This window comes from Anomaloglossus baeobatrachus, chromosome 10 (genome assembly GCF_048569485.1).
Source record: "Anomaloglossus baeobatrachus isolate aAnoBae1 chromosome 10, aAnoBae1.hap1, whole genome shotgun sequence".
In the NCBI taxonomy this organism is placed as follows: Eukaryota; Metazoa; Chordata; class Amphibia; order Anura; family Aromobatidae; genus Anomaloglossus; species Anomaloglossus baeobatrachus.
This window is the reverse complement of record NC_134362.1, coordinates 212,787,354-212,809,649: the sequence shown is the minus strand read 5'-3', so window position 1 is coordinate 212,809,649 and position 22,296 is coordinate 212,787,354. Positions and strand designations below refer to the sequence as shown.

The 22,296-nt window shown below is 45.1% G+C and overlaps 1 protein-coding gene across 4 annotated transcripts in view; it reads left to right on the top strand.

The window, feature by feature from the left end:
- MTSS2 (MTSS I-BAR domain containing 2) overlaps positions 1–22,296 on the top strand; it is a 71,974-nt gene that overhangs the window by 11,248 nt on the left and 38,430 nt on the right. For all 4 annotated transcript variants that reach the window (XM_075326268.1, XM_075326266.1, XM_075326267.1 and 1 more), the window contains exon 2: positions 18,309–18,370. In XM_075326268.1, the coding sequence (XP_075182383.1) occupies positions 18,309–18,370 (62 nt within the window). The remainder of the gene's footprint in view (positions 1–18,308; positions 18,371–22,296) is intronic.

Genomic DNA, 22,296 nt, shown 5'->3' with positions numbered 1-22,296 from the left:
TGCACAGTACCACTCCTTCTCCTCTGTATATATACACTGCATAGTACCACTCCTCCTCCTCTGTATATATACACTGCACAGTACCACTTCTTCTCCTCTGTATATATACACTGCACAGTGCCACTCCTCCTCCTCTGTATATATACACTGCACAGTACCACTCCTCCTCCTCTGTATATATACACTGCACAATACCACTCCTCCTCCTCTGTATATATACACTGCACAGTACCACTCCTCCTCTGTATATATACACTGCACAGTACCACTCCTCCTCCTCTGTATATATACACTGCACAGTACCACTCCTCCTCCTCTGTATATACACACACTGCACAATACCACTCCTCCTCCTCTGTATATATACACTGCACAATTCCACTCCTCCTCCTCTGTATATATACACTGCACAGTACCACTCCTCCTCCTCTGTATATATACACTGCACAGTACCACTCCTCCTCCTCTGTATATATACAGTGCACAGTACCACTCTTCCTCCTCTGTATATATACACTGCACAGTACCACTTCTTCTCCTCTGTATATATACACTGCACAGTACCAGTCCTCCTCCTCTGTATATATACACTGCACAGTACCACTTCTTCTCCTCTGTATATATACACTGCACAGTACCACTCTTCCTCCTCTGTATATATACACTGCACAGTACCACTTCTTCTGTCCTGTATACTGGGTGTAATCCTCAGTACCTGTATTATTCTGTATATATACACTGCACAGTGCCACTTCTCCTGTTCTGTATACTGGGTGTAATCCTCAGTATCTGTATTATTCTGTATATATACACTGCACAGTACCACTTCTCCTGTCCTGTATACTGGGTGTAATCCTCAGTATCTGTATTATTCTGTATATATACACTGCACAGTACCACTTCTCCTGTCCTGTATACTGGGTGTAATCCTCAGTATCTGTATTATTCTGTATATATACACTGCACAGTACCACTTCTCCTGTCCTGTATACTGGGTGTAATCCTCAGTATCTGTATTATTCTGTATATACACTGCACAGTACCACTTCTCCTGTCCTGTATACTGGGTGTAATCCTCAGTATCTGTATTATTCTGTATATATACACTGCACAGTACCACTTCTGTCCTGTATACTGGGTGTAATCCTCAGTACCTGTATTATTCTGTATATATACACTGCACAGTACCACTCCTCCTCCTCTGTATATATACACTGCACAGTACCACTCCTCCTCCTCTGTATATATACACTGCACAGTACCACTCCTCCTCCTCTGTATAAATACACTGCACAGTACCACTCCTCCTCCTCTGTATATATACACTGCACAGTACCACTCCTCCTCCTCTGTATATATACACTGCACAGTACCACTTCTCCTGTCCTGTATACTGGGTGTAATCATCAGTACCTGTATTATTATGTATATATACACTGCACAGTACCACTTCTCCTGTCCTGTATACTGGGTGTAATCATCAGTACCTGTATTGTTATGTATATATACGCTGCACAGTACCACTTCTCCTGTCCTGTATACTGGGTGTAATCCTCAGTATCTGTATTATTCTGTATATACACTGCACAGTACCACTTCTCCTGTCCTGTATACTGGGTGTAATCATCAGTACCTGTATTATTCTGTATATATACACTGCACAGTACCACTTCTCCTGTCCTGTATACTGGGTGTAATCCTCAGTGCCTGTATTCTGTATATATACACTGCACAGTACCACTTCGCCTGTCCTGTATACTGGGTGTAATCCTCAGTGTCTGTATTATTCTGTATATATACACAGCACAGTACCACTTCTCCTGTCCTGTATACTGGGTGTAATCCTCAGTATCTGTATTATTCTGTATATATACACTGCACAGTACCACTTCTCCTGTCCTGTATACTGGGTGTAATCCTCAGTGTCTGTATTATTCTGTATATACACACGGCACAGTACCACTTCTCCTGTCCTGTATACTGGGTGTAATCCTCAGTATCTGTATTATTCTGTATATATACACTGCACAGTACCACTTCTCCTGTCCTGTATACTGGGTGTAATCCTCAGTATCTGTATTATTCTGTATATACACTGCACAGTACCACTTCTCCTGTCCTGTATACTGGGTGTAATCCTCAGTATCTGTATTATTCTGTATATATACACTGCACAGTACCACTTCTCCTGTCCTGTATACTGGGTGTAATCCTCATTATCTGTATTATTCTGTATATATACACTGCACAGTACCTCTTCTCCTGTCCTGTATACTGGGTGTAATCCTCAGTACCTGTATTATTCTGTATATATACACTGCACAGTGCCACTTCTCCTGTCCTGTATACTGGGTGTAATCCTCAGTACCTGTATTATTCTGTATATATACACTGCACAGTACCACTTCTCCTGTCCTGTATACTGGGTGTAAGCCTCAGTATCTGTATTATTCTGTATATATACACTGCACAGTACCACTTCTCCTGTCCTGTATACTGGGTGTAATCCTCATTATCTGTATTATTCTGTATATATACACTGCACAGTACCTCTTCTCCTGTCCTGTATACTGGGTGTAATCCTCAGTATCTGTATTATTCTGTATATATACACTGCACAGTACCATTTCTTCTGTCCTGTATACTGGGTGTAATCCTCAGTATCTGTATTATTCTGTATATATACACTGCACAATACCACTTCTCCTGTCCTGTTTACTGGGTGTAATCCTCAGTATCTGTATTATTCTGTATATATACACTGCACAGTGCCACTTCTCCTGTCCTGTATTCTGGGTGTAATCCTCAGTGTCTGTATTATTCTGTATATATACACTGCACAGTACCACTTCTCCTGTCCTGTATACTGGGTGTAATCCTCAGTGTCTGTATTATTCTGTATATATACACTGCACAGTGCCACTTCTCCTGTCCTGTATACTGGGTGTAATCCTCAGTGTCTGTATTATTCTGTATATATACACTGCACAGTGCCACTCCTCCTGTCCTGTATACTGGGTGTAATCCTCAGTGTCTGTATTATTCTGTATATATACACTGCACAGTGCCACTTCTCCTGTCCTGTATACTGGGTGTAATCCTCAGTGTCTGTATTATTCTGTATATATACACTGCACAGTACCACTTCTCCTGTCCTGTATACTGGGTGTAATCCTCAGTATCTGTATTATTCTGTATATATACGCTGCATAGTACCACTTCTCCTGTCCTGTATACTGGGTGTAATCCTCAGTATCTGTATTATTCTGTATATATACACTGCACAGTACCACTTCTCCTGTCCTGTATACTGGGTGTAATCCTCAGTACCTGTATTATTATGTATATATACACTGCACAATACCACTTCTCCTGTCCTGTATACTGGGTGTAATCCTCAGTGTCTGTATTATTCTGTATATATACACTGCACAGTGCCACTCCTCCTGTCCTGTATATTGGGTGTAATCCTCAGTATCTGTATTATTCTGTATATATACACTGCACAGTACCACTTCTCCTGTCCTGTATACTGGGTGTATTCCTCAGTGTCTGTATTATTCTGTATATATACACTGCACAGTACCACTTCTTCTGTCCTGTATACTGGGTGTAATCCTCAATATCTGTATTATTCTGTATATATACACTGCACAGTACCACTCCTCCTGTCCTGTATACTGGGTGTAATCCTCAGTATCTGTATTATTCTGTATATATACACTGCACAGTACCACTTCTCCTGTCCTGTATACTGGGTGTAATCCTCAGTATCTGTATTATTCTGTATATATACACTGCACAGTACCACTTCTCCTGTCCTGTATACTGGGTGTAATCCTCAGTACCTGTATTATTCTGTATATATACACTGCACAATACCACTTCTCCTGTCCTGTATACTGGGTGTAATCCTCAGTACCTGTATTATTATGTATATATACACTGCACAATACCACTTCTCCTGTCCTGTATACTGGGTGTAATCCTCAGTACCTGTATTATTATGTATATATACACTGCACAATACCACTTCTCCTGTCCTGTATACTGGGTGTAATCCTCAGTATCTGTATTATTCTGTATATATACACTGCACAGTGCCACTTCTCCTGTCCTGTATACTGGGTGTAATCCTCAGTACCTGTATTAGTCTGTATATATACACTGCACAGTGCCACTTCTCCTGTCCTGTATACTGGGTCTAATCCTCAGTACCTGTATTATTATGTATATATACACTGCACAGTACCACTTCTCCTGTCCTGTATACTGGGTGTAATCCTCAGTACCTGTATTATTCTGTATATATACACTGCACAGTGCCACTTCTCCTGTCCTGTATACTGGGTGTAATCCTCAGTACCTGTATTATTCTGTATATATACACTGCACAGTACCACTTCTCCTGTTCTGTATACTGGGTGTAATCTTCAGTACCTGTATTAGTCTGTATATATACACTGCACAGTGCCACTTCTCCTGTCCTGTATACTGGGTCTAATCCTCAGTACCTGTATTATTATGTATATATACACTGCACAGTACCACTTCTCCTGTCCTGTTTACTGGGTGTAATCCTCAGTATCTGTATTATTCTGTATATATACACTGCACAGTACCACTTCTTCTGTCCTGTATACTGGGTCTAATCCTCAGTACCTGTATTCTGTATATATACACTGCACAGTACCACTTCTCCTGTCCTGTATACTGGGTGTAATCCTCAGTATCTGTATTATTCTGTATATATACACTGCTCAGTGCCACTTCTCCTGTCCTGTATACTGGGTGTAATCCTCAGTACCTGTATTATTATGTATATATACACTGCACAGTACCACTTGTTCTGTCCTGTATACTGGGAGTAATCCTCAGTATCTGTATTATTCTGTATATATACACTGCACAGTACCACTTCTCCTGTCCTGTATAGTGGGTGTAATCCTCAGTATCTGTATTATTCTGTATATATACACTGCACAGTACCACTTCTCCTGTCCTGTATACTGGGTGTAATCCTCAGTATCTGTATTATTCTGTATATATACACTGCACAGTACCACTTCTCCTGTCCTGTATACTGGGTGTAATCCTCAGTACCTGTATTATTCTGTATATACACTGCACAGTACCACTTCTCCTGTCCTGTATACTGGGTGTAATCCTCAGTATCTGTATTATTCTGTATATATACACTGCACAGTACCACTTCTCCTGTCCTGTATACTGGGTTTAATCCTCAGTATCTGTATTATTGTGTATATATACACTGCACAGTACCACTTGTTCTGTCCTGTATACTGGGTGTAATCCTCAGTACCTGTATTATTCTGTATATACACTGCACAGTACCACTTCTTCTGTCCTGTATACTGGGTCTAATCCTCAGTACCTGTATTATTCTGTATATATACACTGCACAGTACCACTTCTCCTGTCCTGTATACTGGGTGTAATCCTCAGTATCTGTATTATTCTGTATATATACACTGCACATTACCACTTCTTCTGTCCTGTATACTGGGTCTAATCCTCAGTACCTGTATTCTGTATATATACACTGCACAGTACCACTTCTCCTGTCCTGTATACTGGGTGTAATCCTCAGTATCTGTATTATTCTGTATATATACACTGCACAGTGCCACTTCTCCTGTCCTGTATACTGGGTGTAATCCTCAGTACCTGTATTATTCTGTATATACACTGCACAGTACCACTTCTCCTGTCCTGTATACTGGGTTTAATCCTCAGTATCTGTATTATTGTGTATATATACACTGCACAGTACCACTTCTCCTGTCCTGTATACTGGGTGTAATCCTCAGTATCTGTATTATTCTGTATATATACACTGCACAGTACCACTTCTCCTGTCCTGTATACTGGGTCTAATCCTCAGTACCTGTATTCTGTATATATACACTGCACAGTACCACTTCTCCTGTCCTGTATACTGGGTGTAATCCTCAGTATCTGTATTATTCTGTATATATACACTGCACAGTGCCACTTCTCCTGTCCTGTATACTGGGTGTAATCCTCAGTACCTGTATTATTCTGTATATACACTGCACAGTACCACTTCTCCTGTCCTGTATACTGGGTGTAATCCTCAGTATCTGTATTATTCTGTATATATACACTGCACAGTACCACTTCTTCTGTCCTGTATACTGGGTCTAATCCTCAGTACCTGTATTATTCTGTATATATACACTGCACAGTGCCACTTCTCCTGTCCTATATACTGGGTCTAATCCTCAGTACCTGTATTATTCTGTATATATACACTGCACAGTACCACTCCTCCTGTCCTGTATACTGGGTGTAATCCTCAGTACCTGTATTATTCTGTATATATACACTGCACAGTACCACTTCTCCTGTCCTGTATACTGGGTGTAATCCTCAGTATCTGTATTATTCTGTATATATACACACTGCACAGTACCACTTCTTCTGTCCTGTATACTGGGTCTAATCCTCAGTACCTGTATTATTCTGTATATATACACTGCACAGTACCACTCCTCCTGTCCTGTATACTGGGTGTAATCCTCAGTACCTGTATTATTCTGTATATATACACTGCACAGTACCACTTCTCCTGTCCAGTTTACTGGGTGTAATCCTCAGTATCTGTATTATTCTGTATATATACACACTGCACAGTACCACTTCTTCTGTCCTGTATACTGGGTCTAATCCTCAGTACCTGTATTCTGTATATATACACTGCACAGTACCACTTCTCCTGTCCTGTATACTGGGTGTAATCCTCAGTATCTGTATTATTCTGTATATATACACTGCACAGTGCCACTTCTGTCCTGTATACTGGGTGTAATCCTCAGTACCTGGATTATTATGTATATATACACTGCACAGTACCACTTGTTCTGTCCTGTATACTGGGTGTAATCCTCAGTACCTGTATTATTCTGTATATACACTGCACAGTACCACTTCTCCTGTCCTGTATACTGGGTTTAATCCTCAGTATCTGTATTATTATGTATATATACACTGCACAGTACCACTTCTCCTGTCCTGTATACTGGGTGTAATCCTCAGTATCTGTATTATTCTGTATATATACACTGCACAGTACCACTTCTCCTGTCCTGTATACTGGGTGTATTCCTCAGTATCTGTATTATTCTGTATATATACACTGCACAGTACCACTTCTCCTGTCCTGTTTACTGGGTGTAATCCTCAGTATCTGTATTATTCTGTATATATACACTGCACAGTACCACTTCTTCTGTCCTCTATACTGGGTCTAATCCTCAGTACCTGTGTTCTGTATATATACACTGCACAGTACCACTTCTCCCGTCCTGTATACTGGGTTTAATCCTCAGTACCTGTATTATTATGTATATATACACTGCACAGTACCACTTCTCCCGTCCTGTATACTGGGTGTAATCCTCAGTATCTGTATTATTCTGTATATATACACTGCACAGTACCACTTCTCCTGTCCTGTATACTGGGTGTAATCCTCAGTGTCTGTATTATTCTGTATATATACACTGCACAGTACCACTTCTCCTGTCCTGTATACTGGGTGTAATCCTCAGTGTCTGTACTATTCTGTATATATATACACTGCACAGTACCACTTCTCCTGTCCTGTATACTGGGTATAATCCTCAGTATCTGTATTATTCTGTATATATGCACTACACAGTACCACTTCTCCTGTCCTGTATACTGGGTGTAATCCTCAGTATCTGTATTATTCTGTATATATACACTGCACAGTACCACTTCTCCTGTCCTGTATACTGGGTGTAATCCTCAGTGTCTGTACTATTCTGTATATATACACTGCACAGTACCACTTCTCCTGTCCTGTATACTGGGTATAATCCTCAGTATCTGTATTATTCTGTATATATACACTGCACAGTGCCACTTCTCCTGTCCTATATACTGGGTCTAATCCTCAGTACCTGTATTATTCTGTATATATACACTGCACAGTACCACTTCTCCTGTCCTGTATACTGGGTATAATCCTCAGTATCTGTATTATTCTGTATATATACACTGCACAGTGCCACTTCTCCTGTCCTATATACTGGGTCTAATCCTCAGTACCTGTATTATTCTGTATATATACACTGCACAGAACCACTTCTCCTGTCCTGTATACTGGGTGTAATCCTCAGTATCTGTATTATTCTGTATATATACACTGCACAGTGCCACTTCTCCTGTCCTATATACTGGGTCTAATCCTCAGTACCTGTATTATTCTGTATATATACACTGCACAGTACCACTTCTCCTGTCCTGTATACTGGGTGTAATCCTCAGTACCTGTATTATTCTGTATATATACACTGCACAGTGCCATTTCTCCTGTCCTATATACTGGGTCTAATCCTCAGTACCTGTATTATTCTGTATATATACACTGCACAGTACCACTTCTCCTGTCCTGTATACTGGGTGTAATCCTCAGTATCTGTATTATTCTGTATATATACACTGCACAGTACCACTTCTCCTGTTCTGTATACTGGGTGTACTCCTCAGTATCTGTATTATTCTGTATATATACACTGCACAGTACCACTTCTCCTGTCCTGTATACTGGGTGTAATCCTCAGTACCTGTATTATTCTGTATATATACACTGCACAGTACCACTTCTCCTGTCCTGTATACTGGGTGTAATCCTCAGTATCTGTATTATTCTGTATATATACACTGCACAGTACCACTTCTCTGTCCTGTATATTGGGTGCAATCCTCAGTATCTATATTATTCTGTATATATACACTGCACAGTACCACTTCTCCAGTCCTGTATACTGGGTGAAAGCCTCAGTATCTGTATTATTCTGTATATATACACTGCACAGTACCACTCCTTCTGTCCTGTATACTGGGTGTAATCCTCAGTGTCTGTATTATTCTGTATATATACACTGCACAGTACCACTCCTCCTGTCCTGTATACTGGGTGTAATCCTCAGTATCTGTATTATTCTGTATATATACACTGCACAGTACCACTTCTCCTGTCCTGTATACTGGGTGTAATCCTCTGTATCTGTATTATTCTGTATATATACACTGCACAGTACCACTTCTCCTGTCCTGTATACTGGGTGTACTCCTCAGTATCTGTATTATTCTGTATATATACACTGCACAGTACCACTCCTCCTGTCCTGTATACTGGGTGTAATCCTCAGTACCTGTATTATTCTGTATATATACACTGCACAGTACCACTCCTCCTGTCCTGTATACTGGGTGTAATCCTCAGTATCTGTATTATTCTGTATATATACACTGCACAGTACCACTTCTCCTGTCCTGTATACTGGGTGTAATCCTCAGTGTCTGTATTATTCTGTATATATACACTGCACAGTACCACTTCTCCTGTCCTGTATACTGGGTGTAATCCTCAGTATGTGTATTATTCTGTATATATACACTGCACAGTACCACTTCTCCTGTCCTGTATACTGGGTGTAATCCTCAGTGTCTGTATTATTCTGTATATATACACTGCACAGTACCACTTCTCCTGTCCTGTATACTGGGTGTAATCCTCAGTATGTGTATTATTCTGTATATATACACTGCACAGTACCACTTCTCCTGTCCTGTATACTGAGTGTAATCCTCAGTATGTGTATTATTCTGTATATATACACTGCATAGTACCACTTCTCCTGTCCTGTATACTGGGTGTAATCCTCAGTATCTGTATTATTCTGTATATATACACACTGCACAGTACCACTTCTCCTGTCCTGTATACTGGGTGTAATCTTCAGTACTTGTATTATTCTGTATATATACACTGCACAGTACCACTTCTCCTGTCCTGTATACTGGGTGTAATCCTCAGTATCTGTATTATTCTGTATATATACACTGCACAGTACCACTTCTCCTGTCCTGTATACTGGGTGTAATCCTCAGTATCTGTATTATTCTGTATATATACACTGCACAGTACCACTTCTCCTGTCCTGTATACTGGGTGTAATCCTCAGTGTCTGTATTATTCTGTATATATACACTGCACAGTACCACTTCTCCTGTCCTGTATACTGGGTGTACTCCTCAGTATCTGTATTATTCTGTATATATACACTGCACAGTACCACTCCTCCTGTCCTGTATACTGGGTGTAATCCTCAGTACCTGTATTATTCTGTATATATACACTGCACAGTACCACTTCTCCTGTCCTGTATACTGAGTGTAATCCTCAGTATGTGTATTATTCTGTATATATACACACTGCACAGTACCACTTCTCCTGTCCTGTATACTGGGTGTAATCTTCAGTATCTGTATTATTCTGTATATATACACTGCACAGTACCACTTCTCCTGTCCTGTATACTGGGTGTAATCCTCAGTATCTGTATTATTCTGTATATATACATTGCACAGTACCTCTTCTCCTGTCCTGTATACTGGGTGTAATCCTCAGTACTTGTATTATTCTGTATATATACACTGCACAGTACCACTTCTCCTGTCCTGTATACTGGGTGTAATCCTCAGTATCTGTATTATTCTGTATATATACACTGCACAGTACCACTTCTCCTGTCCTGTATACTGGGTGTAATCCTCAGTATCTGTATTATTCTGTATATATACATTGCACAGTACCTCTTCTCCTGTCCTGTATACTGGGTGTAATCCTCAGTACTTGTATTATTCTGTATATATACACTGCACAGTACCACTTCTCCTGTCCTGTATACTGGGTGTAATCCTCAGTATCTGTATTATTCTGTATATATACACTGCACAGTACCACTTCTCCTGTCCTGTATACTGGGTGCAATCCTCAGTATCTGTATTATTCTGTATATATACACTGCACAGTACCACTTCTCCTGTCCTGTATACTGGGTGTAATCCTCCGTATCTGTATTATTCTGTATATATACACTGCACAGTACCACTTCTCCTGTCCTGTATACTGGGTGTATTCCTCAGTGTCTGTATTATTCTGTATATGTACACTGCACAGTACCACTTCTCCTGTCCTGTATACTGGGTGTATCCTTCTCCTGTCCTGTATCCTCAGTATCTGTATATATATATACACTGCACAGTACCACTTCTCCTGTCCTGTATACTGGGTGTAATCCTCAGTATCTGTATATATATATACACTGCACAGTACCACTCCCCCTGTGTTGGGCTGTATATGGATACTATCAGTTGGGGACGTTGGGAGTTGGTTGTGGCAGGGATGGTGAGTGTTAATTCCCGGCCTTGCTTCCATTGACGGGATTTCTTCTATGTGACATGTGTGGCGCTGCTGCTTGGCAGGCGAGGAGTTAGACGCGTGGATGTTCCGTCTGGCGGGGTTGGCGGGCGGGGGGCACATATGTTCGGATGTTATGTGATGATGGAGTCTGAGCGCTGAGTTTGCAGTTCGTTGTGAGGGCGACGTCTCGTCATCTCAGTCACGGAGCTCTAGAGCCACAATCCTCACACTCCGTATTGAGCTATCAGGATGAACGGAGCGGCGCGATCTTCTGTGGCGCGATCTTCTGTGGCTTCTTTCTCCACATATCGGCTCTGTGTCTCTGACCAGGAGCAGTGTGGTATTTTGTGGTCTCGTCTGTGCAGACAATCCTCCGTGAGCTCTGCAGCAGCTGCAAGAAGGCCGAGTCTCCGGAGCGTCGCACACACGTCTTCCTTCTGCGCAGCTCTGAGGATGTGCAGTACTTTGTGATCATTGACTGTTCTATCCCGTTGCGGTTGTCAGCCGGTCACAGAGCCACATGTAATTACACTACTCACAAAGCGTTAGGGCTATCGGGCTTTCAGGTGAACCTTCAGGATGATCTTACAGTGCCCTCTGACCTTTTCAGGAGAACTTATTGTGACCTTCTCTAAACTTTTAGATGCACATGTGTCACACGAGTTTTGCACAAATTTCGCTGACTGTCATGGCGGCGTGCAGCTCTCTTCACATTGCAGATTCTGACACCTCACCCGATGGGTTTCTCTGGTGTGCTGAATCATAGGCAGGCTAGCAGGAGTTAATCTCTGCCGGTTGGCTTGTTAGGTTCCTTTGATCTCATGTTGTGGGAAGGCTAATCACATCTGCTCCCCTCCTATTTATGCTGGTTGAATTCTTCCACCCATGCCAGCTATAGCTTATTCTATGTTGGTCTGTGAGGTGTGGTTCAGTTTACTGCCAACTTTTGGAGGCTTTCTGCTCTCAAATAGGGGTTAAACTGTCTCATTTGTTGGTGTCCATCCTCAAACCAATGGGCAAACAGAACGCGTTACTTTGAATTTGGAGCAGTATTTACATGTTTTGTTTCAGATAAGCAGGAAGAGTGGTCTTCGTTCCTTCCTCTCATCGAATTTGCCAGCATTAATCTTCTGGGATATCCTCCTTTTTTTTTTTTTTTTGTGTGTCTATGGTCGACATCCTCAGTTCTGTACTTTTCAGGAGGGGCACTCTTCAGGGGTTCCTGGGGAGGACCAATTGGTCTCAGCACAATCGTCTACATAGGCTCTAGGTATAAGCATTGGGCTGACTGTAGACGTGTCTGGTCCATACCTGTGTGGGGCTGACTGTAGACGTGTCTGGTCCGGACCTGTGTGGGGCTGACTGTAGACGTGTCTGGTCCGGACCTGTGTGTGGGTGACTGTAGACGTGCCTGGTCCGGACCTGTGTGTGGGTGACTGTAGACGTGTCTGGTCCGGACCTGTGTGGGGCTGACTGTAGACGTGTCTGGTCCGGACCTGTGTGGGGCTGACTGTAGACGTGTGCCTGGTCCGGACCTGTGTGGGGCTGACTGTAGACGTGTGCCTGGTCCGGACCTGTGTGTGGTGACTGTAGACGTGTGCCTGGTCCGGACCTGTGTGTGGCTGACTGTAGACGGGTCTGGTCCGGACCTGTGTGGGGCTGACTGTAGACGTGCCTGGTCCGGACCTGTGTGTGGCTGACTGTAGACGAGTCTGGTCCGGACCTGTGTGTGGGTGACTGTAGACGTGTCTGGTCCGGACCTGTGTGGGGCTGACTGTAGATGTGTGCCTGGTCCGGACCTGTGTGAGGGTGACTGTAGACGTGCCTGGTCCGGAGCTGTGTGTGGCTGACTGTAGACGAGTCTGGTCCGCACCTGTGTGGGGCTGACTGTAGACGAGTCTGGTCCGCACCTGTGTGGGGCTGACTGTAGACGAGTCTGGTCCGCACCTGTGTGGGGCTGACTGTAGACAAGTCTGGTCCGCACCTGTGTGGGGCTGACTGTAGACGTGTCTGGTCCGGACCTGTGTGGGGCTGACTGTAGATGGGTCTGGTCCGGACCTGTGTGTGGCTGACTGTAGACGGGTCTGGTCCGGAGCTGTGTGGGGCTGACTGTAGATGAGTCTGGTCCGGACCTGTGTGTGGCTGACTGTAGACGGGTCTGGTCCGGAGCTGTGTGGGGCTGACTGTAGACGTGCCTGGTCCGGACCTGTGTGGGGCTGACTGTAGATGGGTCTGGTCCGGACCTGTGTGTGGCTGACTGTAGACGGGTCTGGTCCGGACCTGTGTGGGGCTGACTGTAGATGGGTCTGGTCCGGACCTGTGTGTGGGTGACTGTAGACGGGTCTGGTCCGGACCTGTGTGGGGCTGACTGTAGACGTGTCTGGTCCGGACCTGTGTGGGGCTGACTGTAGATGGGTCTGGTCCGGACCTGTGTGTGGCTGACTGTAGACGGGTCTGGTCCGGACCTGTGTGGGGCTGACTGTAGATGGGTCTAGTCCGGACCTGTGTGTGGGTGACTGTAGACGTGTCTGGTCCGGACCTGTGTGTGGGTGACTGTAGACGTGCCTGGTCCGGACCTGTGTGTGGCTGACTGTAGACGAGTCTGGTCCGGACCTGTGTGGGGCTGACTGTAGATGAGTCTGGTCCGCACCTGTGTGTGGCTGACTGTAGACGAGTCTGGTCCGCACCTGTGTGGGGCTGACTGTAGACGTGTCTGGTCCGGACCTGTGTGGGGCTGACTGTAGACGGGTCTGGTCCGGACCTGTGTGTGGCTGACTGTAGATGTGTCTGGTCCGGAGCTGTGTATGGGTGACTGTAGATGTGTCTGGTCCGGAGCTGTGTATGGGTGACTGTAGATGTGTCTTGTCCGAAGCTGTGTATGGGTGACTGTAGATGTGTCTGGTCCGGAGCTGTGTATGGGTGACTGTAGATGTGTCTGGTCCGGAGCTGTGTATGGGTGACTGTAGATGTGTCTGGTCCGGAGCTGTGTATGGGTGACTGTAGATGTGTCTGGTCCGGAGCTGTGTATGGGTGACTGTAGATGTGTCTGGTCCGGAGCTGTGTATGGGTGACTGTAGATGTGTCTGGTCCGGAGCTGTGTATGGGTGATCGTGTGGTTGTCTACAAGAAACATTAAGCTTAAAATACCTTCACTGAAGTTAGGACCTCTGTTTATTGGTCCGTACAAAATCACAGCAGTCATGAATCCGTCTGCTTTTCGCCGGGCGTTACCAGAGTCTTACACAATTCATAATGTTATCCATAGATCTCTGTTAAAGAAATATGTGGGTTCGGGAGCCCCTCTTCCCTTACCTGCCCCTCCTGTCCTAGTCGATGGGTCATTTCAGGTGTCCAAAATCATTGATTCTCGTTTCGTTCTCCGTTCCTTACAATATTTGGTTGATTGGCGAGATTCTGGTCCTGAGCAGAGGACTTTGGTACCAGCCTCAGATATCCATGCTGAGCGGCTGGTTAGGACTTTCTATCGTCTTCATCTTGAGAGACCTGGTCCTGAGGGTCCAGAGACCCCTCTTTGAGGGAGGGCTACTGTCACACAGAGTTTTGCACAAACTTCGCCGACTGTCATGGCGGCAGCGGGTTCTGTTCACATCGCAGATTCTGACACTCCGCCAAATAGTTTCTCTAGTATCTGGGATCAACCCAGGCAGACTCTGGCATCGACCTGCTGTGTGCTGATTCATAGGCAGGCTAGAGTTAATCTCTGCTGCTCTGCTTGCTAGGTTCCTTTGATCACATTTGTGGGGAAGCCCATCACATCACATGTGCTCTCCTATTTATGCTGGATGACATTTTTGCTTGGTGCAGTTGTGGAGTTTACCCCTGTAGTTTTGTAGCTTCCTTCCTGCTCTTGTTTTCCTCCTGAACCTCTTATTGTCTTATCCTCTGTGTGCCACTGTGTGACAGAGTTTTGGTTTTCCCTTGTCTGTCTTTATCTGTGGCTTTCATTACACTCCTGTCCCTCCCTGGGGGGGAGAGAGAATCAGATCAGGACTGATCAGGAGCAGGGCCAGGAAGGAGACTCAGACATCCCTACCATTAGTGGTATCCCTGAGTATAGGGATAGCATAGGACCCCTAGCTTGAGGAACAGCTTAGGGGCCCTGGTTCCCCGCTATCCCAAAGTCATTGTGACAACATGTCCAAATGTTCAATGCGTCAGTCCTTTTTTCACAACTTGCTGTTCTCTAACAAGGAGCTTAATGACAAAATTCCCAACAGGTGTTTGATTCATGAATCGCCCAATAGATTTGGGGGTTCAGGTAGAATTGGTATTAAACCGTCCTCCTCATCGTGCTGTTCACATTCTGACATCATGAGGCCAAGACGACACCTAACAATTGATCAGCAGCACCGCACCATTGTGAGGCTTCAAGCAGGATGTTCTCAGATGGAAGAGGACACTGAGCTTAGAACATCACGGAGTGTCACCAGCAGGTCATTCAGAGATACAGAGAGACTGGAAGAGTCACAGAAAGGCAGAGAAGTGGCCACTGAGCTTAGAGCGTCTCAGAAAGGCAGAGAAGTGGCCACTGAGCTTACAGCGTCACAGAGTGTCACCAGCAGGTCATTCAGAGATACAGAGAGACTGGGAGAGGCAGAGAAGTGGCCACTGAGCTTACAGCGTCACAGAGTGTCACCAGCAGGTAATTCAGAGATACAGAGAGACTGGGAGAGGCAGAGAAGTGGCCACTGAGCTTAGAGCATCACAGAGTGTCACCAGCAGGTGTGACGGGGTATGCGGCAGAGCAGTAAGGGACGCCAGGCCAAGGAACAATCCAAAGGGCTTTATTGGAACCACAAAGATAAAGCACCAAACATAAATATAGATCCTTAAAGTCTGCAAGGAGTCCACAACAAAACAAAAGATCCAGGGGCACCGCCTGGTATTCCAACGCCAGGGAAAATATGGCAATGGTCCTTATATGAGTTCCTTGAGTCAGACAGGGGGAACAACAAAACACAATCCCACGTGGCCACTGATCTCCAGTCTGCAACAGTCCATACACAGGCACTAGGATCCAGCCTCAGCTATAGATCCTAGTCCTTCTCCAGCCGAGATCCAACTAACTGACCTAACATGGGTCTCATTGTTCTTCTCTCCTGGGATCAGCCCCTTAGGTGGGCAGAAGAGTCCAACTCCACCTAGACACTTGATACATGAATGGACTTTAGACTTCTAGCTCTGTTCTGTTTACCAATTTGTGGATTGGAGAAGTCCCATGCTGAGAAGATCAAACAATCCCCCACCAGGAGTACATACAGGACAGTCAAGGAGAGACAGACTATTACCCCATGAGCACAGGTGGGGGAGGGACACACTGTTACAGCAGGTCATTGAGAGATACAGAGAGACTGGAAGAGTCACAGAAAGGCAGAGAAGTGGACGTTCTCTGACCGCTTCATTCTGAATGCTGCTCTTAAAAGCCCAGATGAGGAATGCCACACAACTCCAGGCATATTTAAGGTTGGTGAAAGGCCCCCAAGTGTCACATCTGACCATTGAAACTGTTTACATCAATGTGGTCTGTGGGCTAGACAACTTGTAAGCTACCCGACCACTCCACCAGGCACAGGCGTCATCTACGCTGGACGAGGGATCAGTGACCTCAGTGCTTGTGACTGATGAAAGTCAATCCACGCTGAGCAGAAATGATGGCCGCTAACGATGGTGGAGATGAGAGGGAGAGCGCTGTGCATCAGCCGCTGCTGTCACCAGACGAGCCTGTGGTGGTGGTGGTGGTGTTAGTGTGGTCAGTACAGAACGGCCCTATAAGACGCAGGAGGAGGAACAAACACAGAAGACCCAACCCACAAAGACCCCGACCCACAGAAGACCCCGACCCACAGAAGACCCCGACCCACAAAAGACCCCGACCCACAGAAGACCCCGACCCACAGAAGACCCCGATCCACAGAAGACCCCGACCCACAAAGACCCCGACCCACAAAGACCCCGACCCACAAAGACCCCGACCCACAAAGACCCCAACCCACAAGGCCGCACCGATGCACACGTCAAGCTAAGTGCAGGACATTTCTGCCAAGTTGATTAAAGATATTTCAGCGACCAAGCATCCGATCCTTCTAGCACAGGTGTGCTTGGATACAGCATCCGAGTGCCAGTATGACACTGCCTATATTTGTGGTTGGTTCCCTTTAAATGCCCTACATTCATGGTAAAATATCAATGTAGCTTGAACTTTTTCTGTAAATTTCACCCCAATATCCCTAATGTTTTGTGAGTAGTGTATATGGAACGTGGGATCAGCCGAGCGCTGCAGGAAGCCACGAGCAGCAACAGGAGCAGAAAGCCACTGAGCGTTCATATGTATCTGCTCTGTATGGCAGCACCGGACACAGAGGACCGCACGGGACGTCCGATCACTGCAACCGCACACTGTATATACTGCACTGAGGCTGCCCTTTATATACATGTATTCTACAGTGCTAAGGCTGAAAGACGTAACCAGAGTGCAGGACCCAAGGCGTCCACTAGAGACGCAATCCAATGCAAAGCATCGGAAATACTGTGTGTGAGCCAACCAATCACAGCGCACAGCCAGAACGTCTCATCATAATCACCAGTCACTGTGTATATACATTACATTACTGATCCTGTGTTATACTCCAGAGCTGCACTCACTATTCTGCTGGTGCAGTCACTGTGTACATACATTCCATTACTGATCCTGTGTTATACTCCAGAGCTGCACTCACTATTCTGCTGGTGCAGTCACTGTGTACATACATTACATTACTGATCCTGTGTTATACTTCAGAGCTGCACTCACTATTCTGCTGGTGCAGTCACTGTGTACATACATTACATTACTGATCCTGAGTTACCTCCTGTATTATACTCCAGAGCTGCACTCACTATTCTGCTGGTGCAGTCACTGTGCATACATTACTTTTCTGTATTACACTGCAGAGCTGCACTCACTATGTTATAGTGGTAGTATGTGATTTATGTGGTGTTGAATCATTTTCTTGATTCCTTTCTGCAGAGTTCTTATCCAATCTGGGAAGATTTCAGCACTAAAGCCACTAAACTCCACTCCCAGCTCAGGTAAGTGCGGTCACGCTCTGTCCTTGCTTGTGTCTGTGCGGAGCTTTGCTGGAGGCGCAGCCAACGAATTCCTCCCACTTTACTTCACAAACGAAGCAAAGTTAGTCCCAAAATGTAGCGCAGGCCGTGACTGGCAAAGGTGGTACACAGGCACGAGCCTTCTACTGAACTGGGTGCACCCTGAATACAGGCCCCCATAATGCAGCACCTACAGTGCTGGCCAAAAGTATTGGCACCCCTGCAATTCTGTCGGATAATACTCAGTTTCTTCCTGGAAATGATTGCAATCACATTTTTTTGGTATTATTTATTATCTTCATTTAATTTGTCTTCAATGAAAAAAATAAAAAAATTGTCATGAAGCCAAATTGGATATAATTCCACACCAAACATAAAAAGGGGGTGGATAAAAGTATTGGCGCTGTGTGAATAATCCTGTGCTGCTTCTGTAATTTGTGTAATAACAGCGCCTGTAACTTACCTGTGGCACCTAACAGGTGCTGGCAATAATAAATCACACTTGCAGCAGTTGACATGGAGTAAAGTTGCCTCAGCCTCTGTCCTGTGTCCTTGTGTGCACCACATTGAGCCCGGAGAAAAGAAAGAAGACCAAAGAACTGTCTGAGGACTTGAGAACCCAAATTGTGAGGAAGCATGAGCAATCTCAAGGCTACAAGTCCATCTCCAAAGACCTGAACGTTCCTGTGTCTATGGTGCGCAGTGTCATCAAGAAGTGTAAAGCCCCTGGCACTGTGGTAACCTCCCTAGATGTGGAAGGAAAAGAAAAATTGACGAGATTTCATCGCAAGATTGTGCGGATGGTGGATAAAGAACCTCGACTAACATCCAAACAAGTCCAAGCTGCCCTGCAGTCCGAGGGTACGACAGTGTCACCCGTACTATCCATCGGCATCTGAATGAAAAGGGACTGTATGGTAGGATACCCAGGAAGACCCCACTCCTTACCCCGAGACATAAAAAAGCCAGGCTGGAGTTTGCCAAAACTTACCTGAGAAAGCCTAAAACGTTTTGGAAGGATGTTCTCTGGTCAGATGAGACAAAAGTAGAGCTTTTTGGGAAAAGCCATCAACATAGAGTTTACAGGAAAAAAAAAGAGGCGTTCAAAGAAAAGAACACGGTCCCTACAGTCAAACATGGTGGAGGTTCCCTGATCTTCTGGGGTGGCTTTGCTGCCTCTGGCACTGGACTGCTTGCCCGTGTGCATGGCATTATGAAGTCTGATGACTACCAACACATTTTGCAGCATAATGTAGGGCCCAGTGTGAGAAAGCTGGGTCTCCCTCAGAGGTCCTGGGTCTTCCAGCAGGACAATGACCCAAAACACACTTCAAAAAGCACTAGAAAATGGTTTGAGAGAAAGCACTAGAGACCACTAAAGTGGCCAGCAATGAGTCCAGACCTGAACCCCATAGAAGACCTGTGGAGAGATCTCACAATGGCAGTTTGGAGAAGGCCCCCTTCACATCTCAGGGACCTGGAGCAGTTTGCCAAAGAAGAATGGTCTAAAATTCCAGCAGAGCATTGTAAGAAACTCATTGATGGGACCAGAAGCGGTTGTGCGCAGTTATTTTGGCCAAAGGTTGTGCAACCAAGTTGGCTAAGGGTGCCAATACTTTTGTCTGGCCCATTTTTGGAGTTTTGTGTGAAATGATCAATGATTTGATTTTTGTTTCATTCTCTTTTGTGTTTTTTCATTGCAAGAAAAATAAATGAAGATAATAATACCAAAGAATTTGTGATTGCAATCATTTTCAAGAAGAAACTGAGTATTCTCTGACAGAATTGCAGGGGTGCCAATACTTTTGGCCAGCACTGTATATACACTGATGAGCCCAAGGGTAACAATGTTCTGATTTTGTGACTCTCCGGCTCCAGATCTCTCCGTCCTCTGCTCTGCGGTGAGACGTCTTCATCTTACAGACAATCATCTCGGCTTCTCATACATAATGCGACTGCAGATATTCAGCAGATTCTCGTCAGTCACTGCATTGTTACTGTTTTGTTAGCATGTTGTAAATCCACCTTTTGGCTTCGCCCCTCCTGAATCCTTCTAGGCTCAGACACCAGCATGTCTCCACCAAAATCTAATCCTAGGTCTCTTCTCCACGTTCCCAGTGTTGGTGTATACTGGTCAGGTCTCTTCTCCACGTTCCCAGTGTTGGTGTATACTGGTCAGGTCTCTTCTCCATGTTCCCAGTGTTGGTGTATACTGGTCAGGTCTCTTCTCCATGTTCCCAGTGTTGGAGTATACTGGTCAGGTCTCTTCTCCATGTTCCCAGTGTTGGTGTATACTGGTCAGGTCTCTTCTCCATGTTCCCAGTGTTGGTGTATACTGGTCAGTTCTCTTCTACACGTTCCCAGTGTTGGTGTATACTGGTCAGGTCTCTTCTCCATGTTCCCAGTGTTGGAGTATACTGGTCAGGTCTCTTCTCCACGTTCCCAGTGTTGGTGTATACTGGTCAGGTCTCTTCTCCATGTTCCCAGTGTTGGTGTATACTGGTCAGGTCTGTTCTCCATGTTCCCAGTGTTGGTGTATACTGGTCTGGTCTCTTCTCCATGTTCCCAGTGTTGGTGTATACTGGTCAGGTCTCTTCTCCATGTTCCCAGTGTTGGTGTATACTGGTCAGGTCTCTTCTCCTTGTTCCCAGTGTTGGAGTATACTGGTCAGGTCTCTTCTCCACGTTCCCAGTGTTGGTGTATACTGGTCGGGTCTCTTCTCCATGTTCCCAGTGTTGGTGTATACTGGTCAGGTCTCTTCTCCATGTTCCCAGTGTTGGAGTATACTGGTCAGGTCTCTTCTCCACGTTCCCAGTGTTGGTGTATACTGGTCAGGTCTCTTCTCCACGTTCCCAGTGTTGGTGTATACTGGTCAGGTCTCTTCTCCACGTTCCCAGTGTTGGTGTATACTGGTCAGGTGTCTTCTCCACGTTCCCAGTGTTGGTGTATACTGGTCAGGTCTCTTCTCCACGTTCCCAGTGTTGGTGTATACTGGTCAGGTCTCTTCTCCACGTTCCCAGTGTTGGTGTACACTGGTCAGGTCTCTTCTCCACGTTCCCAGTGTTGGTGTATACTGGTCAGGTCTCTTCTCCACGTTCCCAGTGTTGGTGTATACTGGTCAGGTGTCTTCTCCACGTTCCCAGTGTTGGTGTATACTGGTCAGGTCTCTTCTCCACGTTCCCAGTGTTGGTGTATACTGGTCAGGTCTCTTCTCCACGTTCCCAGTGTTGGTGTATACTGGTCAGGTCTCTTCTCCACGTTCCCAGTGTTGGTGTATACTGGTCAGGTCTCTTCTCCACGTTCCCAGTGTTGGTGTATACTGGTCAGGTGTCTTCTCCATGTTCCCAGTGTTGGTGTATACTGGTCAGGTCTCTTCTCCATGTTCCCAGTGTTGGTGTATACTGGTCAGGTCTCTTCTCCACGTTCCCAGTGTTGGTGTATACTGGTCATGTCTCTTCTCCACGTTCCCAGTGTTGGTGTATACTGGTCTGGTCTCTTCTCCATGTTCCCAGGGTTGGTGTATACTGGTCAGGTCTCTTCTCCATGTTCCCAGGGTTGGTGTATACTGGTCAGGTCTCTTCTCCATGTTGCCAGTGTTGGTGTATACTGGTCAGGTCTCTTCTCCATGTTCCCAGTGTTGGTGTATACTGGTCAGGTCTCTTCTCCATGTTCCCAGTGTTGGTGTATACTGGTCAGGTCTCTTCTCCATGTTCCCAGTGTTGATGTATACTGGTCAGGTCTCTTCTCCATGTTCCCAGTGTTGGTGTATACTGGTCAGGTCTCTTCTCCACGTTCCCAGTGTTGGTGTATACTGGTCAGGTCTCTTCTCCATGTTCCCAGTGTTGATGTATACTGGTCAGGTCTCTTCTCCATGTTCCCAGTGTTGGTGTATACTGGTCAGGTCTCTT